The following is a 13,052-nucleotide window of genomic DNA, read 5'->3' as shown; positions in this document are numbered from 1 at the left end:
TTGGCCGGGAATTGATTGAGCGCCCAAACCGAGAACCCAGTTTGAAGGAGGCCAATAACTCAGACGGGGCTAATAAAGCTGGGATCGCCATTGATTGTTAGGCCCTGGCTACAAACAAATTTAATGGTCGTTTACTCTAAAATACATGCGTGGTTATCGTAGCACAATCTTTATGAATATTTTATTATTTCTTTAATAAAAAGAAAGCAGAAGGAACCGCCACGGCGGCTGCCAAATGCCGTCCTCAAAACGCAATTTGTGTCAATAAATGTGGGAACAAGCGAGTGAGTTTTTATGAGGGGATTGCGCACAGCGTGGGACAAAATAATAGGTTCTAAGAGTCAATTTCAATTTGGTAATGGTAAATTGTTACAAAAAATTTACAGAATCATATAAACATGCCCATACGACTGAATACTTTAAAAAACTTTAAAAAAAACTCTTTATTAAGAACAATGCTTTTTAATCACAAAAACTAATACCAAACATATATCTAAGCTTTTTAAGAAGTATTCTTACTGTTTTTTTTTTTTATAATATCTTAAAATGATTGTAATCGTTATATATATTCCAATTCAAAGGATTAGTTAAATATACACTTATTACGAAAAAAAAGTATCCAGGCTACTAACTGAACCAAATACTAACCTATGTATATATTTCCTATATTTCCTTTCGAAGTACGTAAGAAAATACTAAAAAGTGTGCCCAATGCTGTGTGTGAAGCATGCTAGCATAGAACATCCCTGAATAATCAGCAGCAGTAGCCGAAGCTTCGCATAATCGTCATAATCATTTTATGTGCATGTTGTGTGGCATACTTTTGTGCGCACAAATTTTTATTCACGTCTTTGTCAACACAATTCGCCGAAAACGATTGAGTGTGTGGGTGGGTGGGCTTGTTTGGGTGTGTGTGTGGCGCACCCAACCCACACACATGTAATATTAAAGTGCGATTTGAAATGCCGCTTGCCGCACGGATCCAAATTGGCGGTTTTCGTGGCTCCAAATGAGCTGCGGTGGGGCTGGCATGTATAAAATAAATTTCCGCTGCGGTCCCCACAATCCGCCAATTGATGTACATAGATGTAGATATGATGAACAATAAACAGAATGCGAGTCCAATCGAGTGGTTGTCCAAATAGAATTATACTCAAAATCGCAGCCATCATATTTCTTACCAAGGCCTGGCGAGGGCGGCAAAACAAAACGAGTTTAGGGATTGCCATTAATGAAGTGTAACGAATTGGAAAACCAAATAATTCGTATTGATTTCGCTCGTTTTTGGGACCGCAGGATGCATTGATTTGGCGCAGCGGCAAAAACGGGTCCATGGCCAATTGATTGGCCAAAGCCAACCTTCAATGAATAAATGAACGGATACGAATGCGGACCGGGATGGGGCTATACAATATGTGGTCGGAGCAGGATTTCGTGTCCGTCAGGTGCATTGTCGAGTGCATTTAATTGTGGCCCAGGACGCACAGAGCACGCCGACAAAAGGATTTGGCCAGGATGTCCCTGCAACGGCAGGAAAAACGGCTCAAACAAATAGAAAGAGAGAAAATGATTTACCCAAAACGTTTGGCAGTGGGCAATATTTTTCTCTTCTCTCAATTTTTTGGTCGCTTTTCCGTTTGCCAGGCGTTTTGTTTTCGGTTCGATTTGGTTGGCCATCGGTTTTTGTGGTTAATTGAAATTTTTCATTTGGCCCGTTTTGGCCATCGCCTCGACGGCCTTAAATTCATTTTGAATTGTTAGTTCTAAGCCCCGGGAAATTCCCGGGCGAGTTCACAGCCTGCGCCAAAATATGCAATAAATTTGCAAAAGCACAGCGACAACAAAACTCTTTTCTGTCACTGGATTATGTAATTGCATATATGGAGCCATATATTTAAATTCGCACAGATAGCGAACGCATCGATTGGCAAAAAACAATTATCAATATTTAATTCGTTGGCGGTTTTTGTGGTCGGCAAATGCTAATGAAATATGAAAATCTGTTAGGGCTTAAAGCAATAACCCCCCGTTCCAACTCAGCCAACTAGCCAAGTCAAGGATGCTGCATTAGCATGCAGCTAGGCAGCGAAGAGCCAGTTAAAATTAAATTCATTTAATTAAAGTTATAATTTCACACAACAAAATGGCAGAGGGAAAATCCATTTAGAGCGTGAAAGAAACTTGCATTTTGCGAAACATTTCCTTAGTTCGTTTCCTTCACTTCACCTGCGTTTCTCTGCGCGCAGGATGTGTCCGGGCACCTGACCAACTTGCACAGCCCCTTATCCTTATCGTCCTGGCCCGGCCCCGACATTGGTAATTTAGAGAAAATTCTGGCCAAGAGGCGATAACGGGCACAAGAGGGGCACAGGAATTTTGTACTCGTTACTTGTATTGCCTTTTCGATTTGCACTTTACACGCTTTCATTACACTTCGTTTCCGTAGCTGGGAAAACGGCTGCGAGCGGGGCAAGATGGAAATACTTGACCCGAAACCGTTGCATTGTTAGCATTTAAACTGTTTCTTTGCCGTTGCGCTTCACTTGAACTGCACTCTCGAGAGATACAGAGACAGTGGAGCTTCGACAAGAAGACTTTCATGCTTCGAAATATTTCAACTTGGATTACTTAATCATTCCTTATCATATATTACTACAAATTTAACGTTTTACAACCTTATAAAATACATAGGAATGATTTATAAGAGTGTCTATGATTTACAGCAATCTATTTAAAATTCACAAATTAATTTCACACATCATTCAGAATCAAACGTTTTGACTTAGTAATTTGAATTGAAATAATAACAACCTGCTACTATTACTGATCACTTAAACAGATTATGTTTCGAAATGATACAATTTCGAAGACCAAAGGTCTTAAGCCTTGCCTTATCACACTTGAGTGGCCTATTAAGTGGGGTTCCACTGTAGCTAGACGGAGGATTTGGCAAGTGAATGGGCGGTATTATCTAAATACCCAACAGCAACATTTTGCAGCTGCAGCCTCATAATCATCGACAGCCGAATCATCGCAACGAGCACTCATCTTAACGTCAGTGGAAATGATTGCTGCCCCCGGAAAATGCCACCCACTTTGGCAGCAACCGACATGCTGCCTTGACACTTTAAGCTGCAATTTCGTTAAAATATTTCCAATCGATTTCGTTGGTTTATCGCCAAGTTTATTTCCACTTTCTTGTTGTTTGCCAGTTGTTCTACCCGCCTGCTGCGTGCTGCTTGCCCCCCCGTTGCCCCTCCAAAGTGCAGCACATTTTCCTTTTCCACTCTGCCAGATCTTACGGAAATGAAATGTGTTTCTATTTTAGTTTCACAAGCTTTATTTTTTTGTTCGAGGAGTGTGTGTGTGTGTGCATTTACACGCTCGAGTGTTTGCCTCAAACTCGAAGAAGAGGTTTTGGCAAATACAAAATAGCAAAAAATGAAAAACCAAAAAATTGAAAATGCGGAAGAAGAAAACGGAGACTGCCTCTTCAGTTTATTTACAAATCATGAAAAAATTGCAATTTGCAATACCCTGAAAATGGCAAACACAAATATGTGGCGAACTCCAGGGGGCCTGGCCTCGGCCAAATGGCAAATGGCAAATGTTTGCACAAACTTTCCAGTCCCCGCCCACTCATCACATTTCTGCAGTGGCAATCTGCATAATTGTGCGGCAACCAAATGTTGCTGAGAACACATTTTCCACCTAGCACACGCAGCAGCAAATGAGGTTTTCAAGGACAGCGACTACTGCTAATGCGCTGGTGTAGGAAAACCGATGTCCTGGCTAATTACCATGCAAATATTTACACATTTCCATGGACTGACAGAGGAATCTTGCCGAGCTTGTCGGATGCTTGTCAGATACCGTCAGATGTCACAAATGGTTATCAAGCATACGCAGTGTGTGCCGAGCACTTGATGAGCTGTGCGTAATTGTTTCTGACTCGGGCACTGAGTTCCCAGCAGGTGACAGATTGTGAGTGCATTCATTCCAAAGCAATAGATCTGTGGGAGTTTGGAAATCCCACTGCTATTGGACTACATGGAAAAATTATATATTAATGGAACAAAGAAAATTCGAATAACAAATCAAATTAGGTTATAAATAAATTTCGAAGTAATTGCTAAAAGAAACGAGAATTTCTGCAGATTATGAGCATGTTATGCTCCAAATTGTTTGGAAATCAGAATATACGACTAAGGGTTGTGTAGACCTTTTCATTGTTAACCAGAGAATAAAGCATACGCCATGTATGCTGGCCAATTAATGTATTCAATGAACATGAATCATTAATTTCTGACAACCAACAGTTCGTTTCTGTTGTTTCATTTTCAAATAAATTTAAGTTCCCGATATCCTTTGGCACATTAAATTTCTCTCGAATCGTTTCTGACTCAGCCGCAATTATTGATCACATCGCATTGTTAGTCAGCTGAGCGAGTGAAAGTCGCGAAGAGGGAAAACTCATTTGCATGGCTTATTCCCTTCGCAGCTCGAGCTGCCATGGGCCATAATGAAGTGGCACGATTTACGCCGGAGCCTTCATGTTGCCATTGTTTAGTTGGCTGCCAAGGACTTCAAGGACATCGCCTCGTTTCGCTATTCATTAAGGCAGCTGCTGGCCTTGATTGACGCGCCCCACTCGCGTTCGCCATTATTATTATTATTTAAATGTAAATAGGGGGGTATGAAAAAAATACGATCGTATGCCTGTATGTGCCCCATACTCGTACTGGCGGATAATTTGGCTTTAACATTGCCGGCCATTTAAAGTTCTTTATGCGGCGAGCACTTTTCATTAGCATGCAAGTGCAATTCGGTCTAGGCAAATTGCCCGCCAGCAGGCACCAGATGAAAGCATAACACACAACTCTAAGCCACAGCTTGCAGAGGAGGAAAAGAATTTAAAAAACTTTAGCTAAAAATGCGCCACGCACTCACTCACTCATACATACGTACGAATGGACGGCCAGCCGTAAACCTTTTCGGTTCTTGGCCATATGTTGCCGCTGTGTTGGCCACTCCGGCAGCTTGTGGGCCACATTGCGGTCGGTTTGCTGGTCAGCAAGCCCGCCTGCGGTTCCTGGCCTCGTCCCGCTCCACCAAGTGATACCATTGGCAATGGCTGCGTGTGCTTGCGTGTGTGAGGCGTGTAAATTCCATTTCTGCGGACAGACACGCACGCACACAGACAAGCACGTAATCGCACAAATCTGCATTTGCGTCTTGATTAGTGTTGCATACTTCAAGGCGCTGCGAATTCGGTGTTTTTAGTGCTACTTGAGGTTTTGCTTGCGCAATTGAATGTAACAAATCACTAAATCATTACCTTTAGCAAGGGTAAATACATAAGTTAGTTTCTACTTTATTGAGGGACCAGTTATTTCATTAAAATGTCCATGGTTTCGTTACATGTACCAATTATTCGAAAATGCATTAAGCAACAATAATCTTGTGTACCAACTTTGAAATTGCCTTAACTTTTGGTTTTATGAACCCCGAAATCCAACGCTAATTTCATAACGTGACTTCCGAAGTAAAACTTTAATCACTTTATCAAACCGTCGCCTCGTTCGCTTTATTGCCACCCCGCAAAGCGTTTGAGAAGATAAATATCGGTTCATGGATTTTTAATGCCATTGACTTTCGAGTAACTCGGTCTGGGGTAACATACCGCTTGAGTGTTTAATTGCCCTTCAGTGCCGAGCCATGTGTGTGGATCTCTGGGTAGGGATGCTATGATTTCTTTTTTTACGGTTTTCGGGGGATCCCAGCAGGTTGTCGAGGCAATAAAATCGCCGCCTGCTGTGCACTCAAATGACCAGGAGCCGGACCAGAAGCAGAAGCACAGCCCTGATTCCCCTGGCTCTGCGTCCTTGGTTCAATGGCACGGCGGAGTCTCCATCGGGCTCTCCTTTGGCTCGCCAGGAGCAAATCCCTTAATCTGTCTTTCAATTTCAAATAACCCAATGGTTAAGCACTCGCAACACTCGCACATTCACTGCCGCAGTGCCACACTGCCTGTCTCGACTGTCCATTTGTGTTACCACATCGGCAATGGCGGCGACTCGTCCTGTCGTCCTGTGTCTCCAACCCCCCCCTTAACCCCTCACGGCCAACAGAATTTGCTGGCAGACCAATTGAATTGTTTCAATTGACACTTGGCCTGGTCCCGGCTCAGTTTCTGTCGACTGTGGATCTGTGGACCTTTAGCTTCGCTTCGGGCTTTGTTCGCTTTCATAATGAAAGTCAGTCGTTTGGCCGCATTGTTGTCGCTAATTTGTGGGACCGCTAATTGGCCCACAGCCAGGGGTTAGCACAGATCACTGCGAGAAATGGGGCACAGAATGGAAACCAAATGCATATCGTGCATCGTCTGGCAATCTCAGCTTAGTTTTTTAGCCATATGATTAAAAATTGAATAAAAATATATGCCCTAAAGTGCCCACTCAATGCACTTTGAACTTTGGGATTTTATTCTATTACCCAGCTTACTCTATTACCATTATCCTTTGGCCCAGTGTCCACAACTGATTACCATCCGAAAGATGCTTTATCATATAGGTATATTTAAGTTTTACTAAACTGAGGCTTTCCGCTTGACTTACCCGAGGCAGCCATAGTCAAGTTCTTGTTTGTTTACTGAATTATGCAAATATCGTAATGTGGTGTGTGCGTTTCATTAGGCTAATGACTAAGCAAATACTGCCCGTTTGCAGTTTGCGATGATAGGACCTATCGGAGGTTTTCAATTACAGTTCGAGTTAAAATCAATTTACGGGTCAATCGAAGCGGTCATTAAAAGCCAGTCGTATAAAAGCATGAAATCTTGGAAATTGGAATCAAAAGGCAGTCGAGATGTTGTTGCAACCGCTGGTGATGCATTTAAGCCAATTGCTTCGGCTTATAGGTAAGGCAACACATCGCCTTAGACTTTCCAGGCAACTTAAGCCAATTCCATTCTAGTCGGTCAATACTTTGCTGAACTTCCATCGATTTTGATTGTCTACAATAACTCGGCCTCCACAACTCCCCTTCAGCTGGAGTATTTAAGTGCTTTGGAATTAGTTCTTCGGGAATTGAGTCAGCCAATTAGGCTGCAATGGATTAATGTGGCATTCTTGAAGGATTTGAAGGATCTGGAGGCTCAAGTTATGGGTGCTCTGAATAGCAGCGTCACAGAGGTAAGTTTTTGATTTTAACGCTACTTACAATCCTTTGCAATTTATTAATTTCTATGTTTATTGTGGCTTTCTTATTTAGGGATTCATTACGATCTTATCGCAGACGCAGCACTTTATTCACGCCCGATACTACGCCACTCGCAATGCAAATGTGCGACTCAAGGACAAGCGATATTTGTTCCTGTGCGAGGACGAAAGCCCTGCGGAATTGCTCTGCCTGGATATACTGCAGTGTGAGTGCGGTTTAAAGTTGCTCATAAAGACACTATGAATAAGCCGTTTCAATTGAGTGTTCCTGTCATGTTCCACGCGGTTCAAGCTACCCCGTCAGCATCAATTTATTAGCTAAAGCGTTGGCTTTCCGCCACCTCCCTGGGGGCGTGGCAAAACAACTCAAACTGGAAAAGTTTCCTTTGGGTCGCCAACGAGCGGCGAGCCTCGCGTAAACATGGTGCTGAAACAGCCGCAGGACATTCGTGGCCAATTGATCAAACTTTAGCACTTGACAATAATTTCAACACTCCACAGTGTTCGATTGTAAACTTGGGCTATTTGGACATGGAGCGCTGATTTGTTCATTGTTTTCTGACTGGCGGACTGGTTATCACATTCACTGGATTAATCAATAATAAAATGTGGTCTTCAGACACAAATACTTATAACTTATAACACCATTCAGAGAGATCTGAAATAAGGCAGATTTATATACATATAATTTATAAACTTATAAATAATACCTTAATACTAGGTAAACCTTATTCGATATCTTTAAATTTCTAAAAGAAATCCGTGTTCTTTTTTATATCCCCTGCCCGATTGTTTTTTCTGCTTGTCCGACATCGGGAAATCGCTGTAATGCGCTTTAGTCTACCCTCACCATCTGATGGTCCGACCTGGAACGAAAACGGAGGCAGGAGCAGTGCCAACAGGACCCACAACAGGACCCCAACCAGAGGACCCCAGGCGCGGAGGAGGCGCATCGGTAAACACGAGAAACAAGGACGACGGCGAAGGAGGAGCAGTAACCAAAACCACTTCGTCCTACCGCGACATCAATTTCGAGCTGTGGACACAAAAGTTTGTCGGTGCCGTTGGTAATTTGGATGCCCTGCTCCTGGACGCATTCTTGCCGAACGAAACTTTTGCCAACCGGGTCGAACTTTATCCCAACAAGCTGCTCAATCTGCAGCGCCGCAGCCTGCTCGTTGGCTCCATTACTTATGTCCCATATACGATTACTAATTATGTGGTAAGTAATTGCCGGTTAAGTTTATATTTATCGTTTGTTGTTGCCTATGCAGCACTGAGAGAAATCGAATTCGTTTTATATCGCCAAAGTAGTAAAGCAAGGATTAGAAAAATAGTAAGCAATTCTAGGTTAGTTTTTAAAAAGTTTCTAAACTAAATTTTAGTTAAATTAAATTTTAAAAAATATTATTAAATAAAATTTAATTTTGAGTTTTTGCAATTTGTACAAATGTGTATTTCGTTGCTCTAACTAGTAATGTTGTGTAGTTATTTCCCAGAAGGGAAATACAAAGGTTTTTTTCCGTGCCTTCCTGATGGCCAGCCAGCTTTACCAAAATGCCAGAGATTTGCACGCCAACATTAAGCAAAGCCAATTGGTCGTCCTTGCTCCCATTTACCTCACCCCGCCTCAACCCTCAGCAGCTCCCAGAATGTTGAGGACTCCTCATCTTCATCAGGCTCATTCACATCGTTGTCTTTGGATTAGTCGGACTGTGCGAACTCATCGTGAATAAATGTCCAGTGGTGGTCCCATTGGCCAAATTTGTATGTTTGCGTGTATGTGCGAGGATTGTGTGGGTGCTTAGTTATTTTCCTTTGTTGTCCTTGCGGGCAACGACTTCGGCAACTAAAATGTAAGCACATGTTGTGCTGCGGTGCCTAGTCCGTGGTAATCACTGCTGGGAGTTGTCAGGACTCGTCTCTATGAATTGTCCAAGCGCAAAAGGCACTGTATCTGTAAAACAGCGAAAAATACTATTTAATCTATTTAATTTAAAAATGTAATCAGCCGTATGCTTAGGAATTTTTACACCTTAAGTTCCATTTATATTTGTATTACTTTGATTGTTCATTAGATTATTGAGTGACTATTATTATTTTAGAAAATACTTAACAGTAACTCAATTACAACAATACCATCTAATCTTGTTCAGGTATTTTTTCAGACTGAGCACTAATCCCTGTTATCCCATTGTTACCACAGAAAGGACAAAAAAGAAAGGAGCTTTTGTTGTCATTTGGCAAAAGTTTTGTTCGCACTCAATTGTTTGCCTTAAGGACATTTGCACATTTGTAAACACACGCACGCCCAGCCAAACACTAACACCAACACCCATGCCAGCACTCACACTCACTCACACTTATTCACACTCACGGATAGGCAAACAGCCACAAGCATGTGAGTGTGGTTTTGTTTGGGGCTTGGCTTTGGATCCAGCACAGCCCCAACATTGATTTAAATTACGTGTTTCCATTTAATTGCCGCCCGACGAGCCAAGTGTCGATGTCCATTTGAATGCTACTTTGTGTTCTGGAGAGTGGGTTTGTGCTGGTCTGGAACTGGCAATGGGCGTAGCTCCAACCAGACCATTAACGAAATTAGCAGAGGCACTTGAATTGTCGGTCATAGTTAACCAATAAACGTTAACCCATTGCAGCCCGCTGGCGAGGGCGACGTGGATCCCATCCATCCGCACTTGGCAAATCGTTCGCTCACCTTCGACGGCGCCGAGGCAAATGTGATGAAGACCTTCTGCCAGGTGCACAATTGCCACCTGAGGGTGGAGGCCTGTAAGTCATTGTAATTAATCAAAAATATAAAACATATACATATATAACATGGAATTCCTTACAGATGGAGCCGACAACTGGGGCGGAATTTACGACAATGAATCCAGCGATGGCATGCTGGGGGATATCTACGAGCAGCGCGTGGAGATGGCCATTGGATGCATCTACAATTGGTATGATGGAATCACGGAAACCTCGCACACCATAGCCCGATCTTCGGTGACCATCCTGGGTCCTGCTCCAGCGTGGGTTTCACTTTGCCTAAATGATACCATAAAGTTACATTTAGTTTATGTTTTAGTCCCCTGCCCAGCTGGCGCACTAATATTATGCCCTTTAATAATCGAACTTGGCTGATGCTTATCTCAACTTTAGTGATTTGCGGCTCCTTCTTGTACTTCATGAAGTATGTCAGTTATCGCCTACGGTTTTCTGGAACTCAGCTTAAGTTTCATCATAGCAGGAAGCTCGAGAAATCCATGCTGGATATATTTGCTCTATTTATTCAGCAGCCATCTGCTCCTCTGAGGTAGAACTTGAATAATAATATTAAATTTAAATTGATTACAATTATTTTTGCCTGCTTCTTTTCAGCTTTGATCGTTTTGCCCCTCGTTTTTTCCTTGCCACAATTTTATGTGCCACAATTACTTTGGAGAACATTTACAGTGGGCAACTCAAGTCGATGCTGACCTTTCCCTTCTACTCCGCCCCCGTTGATACGATCGAGAAATGGGCCCAGTCGGGCTGGAAGTGGTCGGCTCCATCCATTATATGGGTGCACACGGTGCAGAGTTCCGATCTGGAAACGGAACAGATTCTAGCCCGGAACTTTGAGGTGCACGACTACAGCTACTTGTCGAATGTCAGTTTCATGCCCAATTATGGATTCGGAATCGAGCGTTTGTCTTCGGGATCTCTTTCTGTGGGCGATTATGTGTCCACAGAGGCCTTGGAAAATCGTATTGTAAATATTGAATCTTTCTTATAAGTTAGTAATTATACTCGTTACCCGTCGATCCGCCAATGTCCGTATTTCCTGTCCGTAGCCCGTCCGTATGTCTCGTCCGTATGTCCCGTCCGTATGGCCTGTACGTATGGCCGGTCCGCAAAAATTGGTACCGACAATTTTGGTTGTATTATTTTTCTACCCCGTTGAGTAACGGGTATCTGATAGTCGAGGCAATGATCGACTTTAGCGTTATTTTATGTTTGTCTTGTAGGTTTTGCACGATGATCTGTATTTTGATTATACGCGGGCTGTTTCGATAAGAGGCTGGATCTTAATGCCTGAATTAAACAAACATATAAGAACCTGTCAGGAAACTGGACTATATTTTCATTGGGAACTAGAGGTAATTATTTGTTCAACTCTAAGAATTTGATCAACTAGTTCTTCTAAGACGTATATAATTTTATTAGTTGAACATAATAAGATAACGCTTTTTAATTCCACCTTGATTGGAACCCGTAGAAATGTTACATATTTCAAAGTCCTTTTTCCCTTCAGTTCATTGACAAGTACATGGACAAGAAGAAGCAAGAAGTGCTAATGGATCTGGCAAATGGGCACAAGGTCAAGGGAGCTCCCCGGGCATTGGATGTGCGCAACATAGCCGGTGCCCTCTTCGTCCTGGCCTTTGGCGTCGCCTTTGCGGGCTGTGCCCTGGTGGTAGAGTTGCTGATCCACCGAATGGATTTAAGCAAATAATTTGGCCATTAAAATGATGCCCGTTTGCGCAGCCAGTGGAAAGGGAATCACTTCATCCTTGGGTTTGCAGCGCACGTGTCGCAGCAAACATCAAAATCGCATGCTGCACGACACGCGAAAGCCACAAAAACCCCGCATGACTGGGACCTAAAGTGTGGAGTACACTGGGCGAAATGGGGTAAAAAAACGTAGAATTGTATTTTTTCAATAGCAGGGATATAGTGTAAATTATTTTACACATTTACATACTTATTCCACTTTAAATTTGTAGATCAATTGCTCAATTTTGTAATTAGATTGCAAACTAAGAAGCCATTTGAAGTACTTGGCTACTAATCTTAGTATTTTAATTAGTCGCTATACCTCCTTCAACTACGTTTTAGATTTTTTCTAGTACGAGTACTTAATATATAATTCTAGTATTCCTTTGAGGACGAGTTATACCAGTTATTTATATCACAATTTATTTTAAGCATATAGAAAAATTATAGATCTTACACCAGAACTAGTGCTAATAAAATATACACCTATATTGCATAAACGTCCTTTTGCTCAGTTAAATTCAAATGTTAGGAAGAATTTCTTTCAGTGATCGCTGGCAGTTCCCATGGCAGAAATATGACGGCAGCTTGCAGCCCGAAATCGACCATTGGCATTGTTGGTCTGGGATGGATAAGCGACACGGCCGAGTGGCCAACTGAAAAGTGAAAAGTGGATGCATCTCCCCGTGAAAGGGAGCTTCGAGCAGTGGACACCGGGATCGAGAGCGGGGCAAAGGGGGCTGTGTGGCTCGTTTTGTGGCACTATCTGCTGCACTTGCCACGGAAATGCGGGCGGATTGGGGGATTGTGGACATGCAAGCGGAAAATGACTTCTGCCCTGTATGCTGCGGTAATTGGAAAAGCGTTTAGTGCTAGACGAACGCAATTTCGTCGCCGGCAAACATTTTTAATGATGCCCTTAATTATCGCTGTGGGAAATTATTCATTATCACTAATTTGCCGTAGCTCACACTCGCCACTCGCCACTCGCAAGCACCTGGCCACTCGAAGTTGAAGGTGGAAAATCCTTTAGCCTAGCCAGTTTCCCTCAAGTTCTTATCCATCCATTCTGTTCCACCGCTTTCTGGCCCCCATCTCTCACCTGCATCTGCGAATACGGCGTGTTCGGCTCGTTAACAGCTCGTTTCAAAGCGACAAACAAGCACATCTAGCAAAAAGCCAGCAGTGGCAACTACCACTACTGCATTCACAGACAGTGGTAACAACAAGTTGGCCAACATGGCGGCTGTGTCATTTCCGTTGTCGTTCCTCTCGTTCCCAACGTTT

At 42.8% G+C, this 13,052-nt stretch overlaps 1 protein-coding gene across 1 annotated transcript; it reads left to right on the top strand.

Moving 5' to 3' along the window:
• Positions 1-6,867: 6,867 nt before the first annotated feature.
• On the top strand, positions 6,868-11,724 carry LOC117145201. Its single transcript, XM_033310763.1, has 10 exons — positions 6,868-6,919; positions 6,961-7,193; positions 7,273-7,426; positions 8,060-8,442; positions 9,881-10,013; positions 10,078-10,258; positions 10,315-10,542; positions 10,608-10,980; positions 11,237-11,368; positions 11,524-11,724. Exons 1-10 carry the CDS (start codon positions 6,868-6,870, stop codon positions 11,722-11,724), a joined length of 2,070 nt encoding a protein of 689 aa, XP_033166654.1.
• Positions 11,725-13,052: the final 1,328 nt, after the last annotated feature.

The sequence above is a fragment of the Drosophila mauritiana genome, chromosome 3R (genome assembly GCF_004382145.1).
Source record: "Drosophila mauritiana strain mau12 chromosome 3R, ASM438214v1, whole genome shotgun sequence".
Taxonomy (NCBI): domain Eukaryota; kingdom Metazoa; phylum Arthropoda; class Insecta; order Diptera; family Drosophilidae; genus Drosophila; species Drosophila mauritiana.
This window is presented reverse-complemented; position numbering and strand designations above follow the sequence as displayed.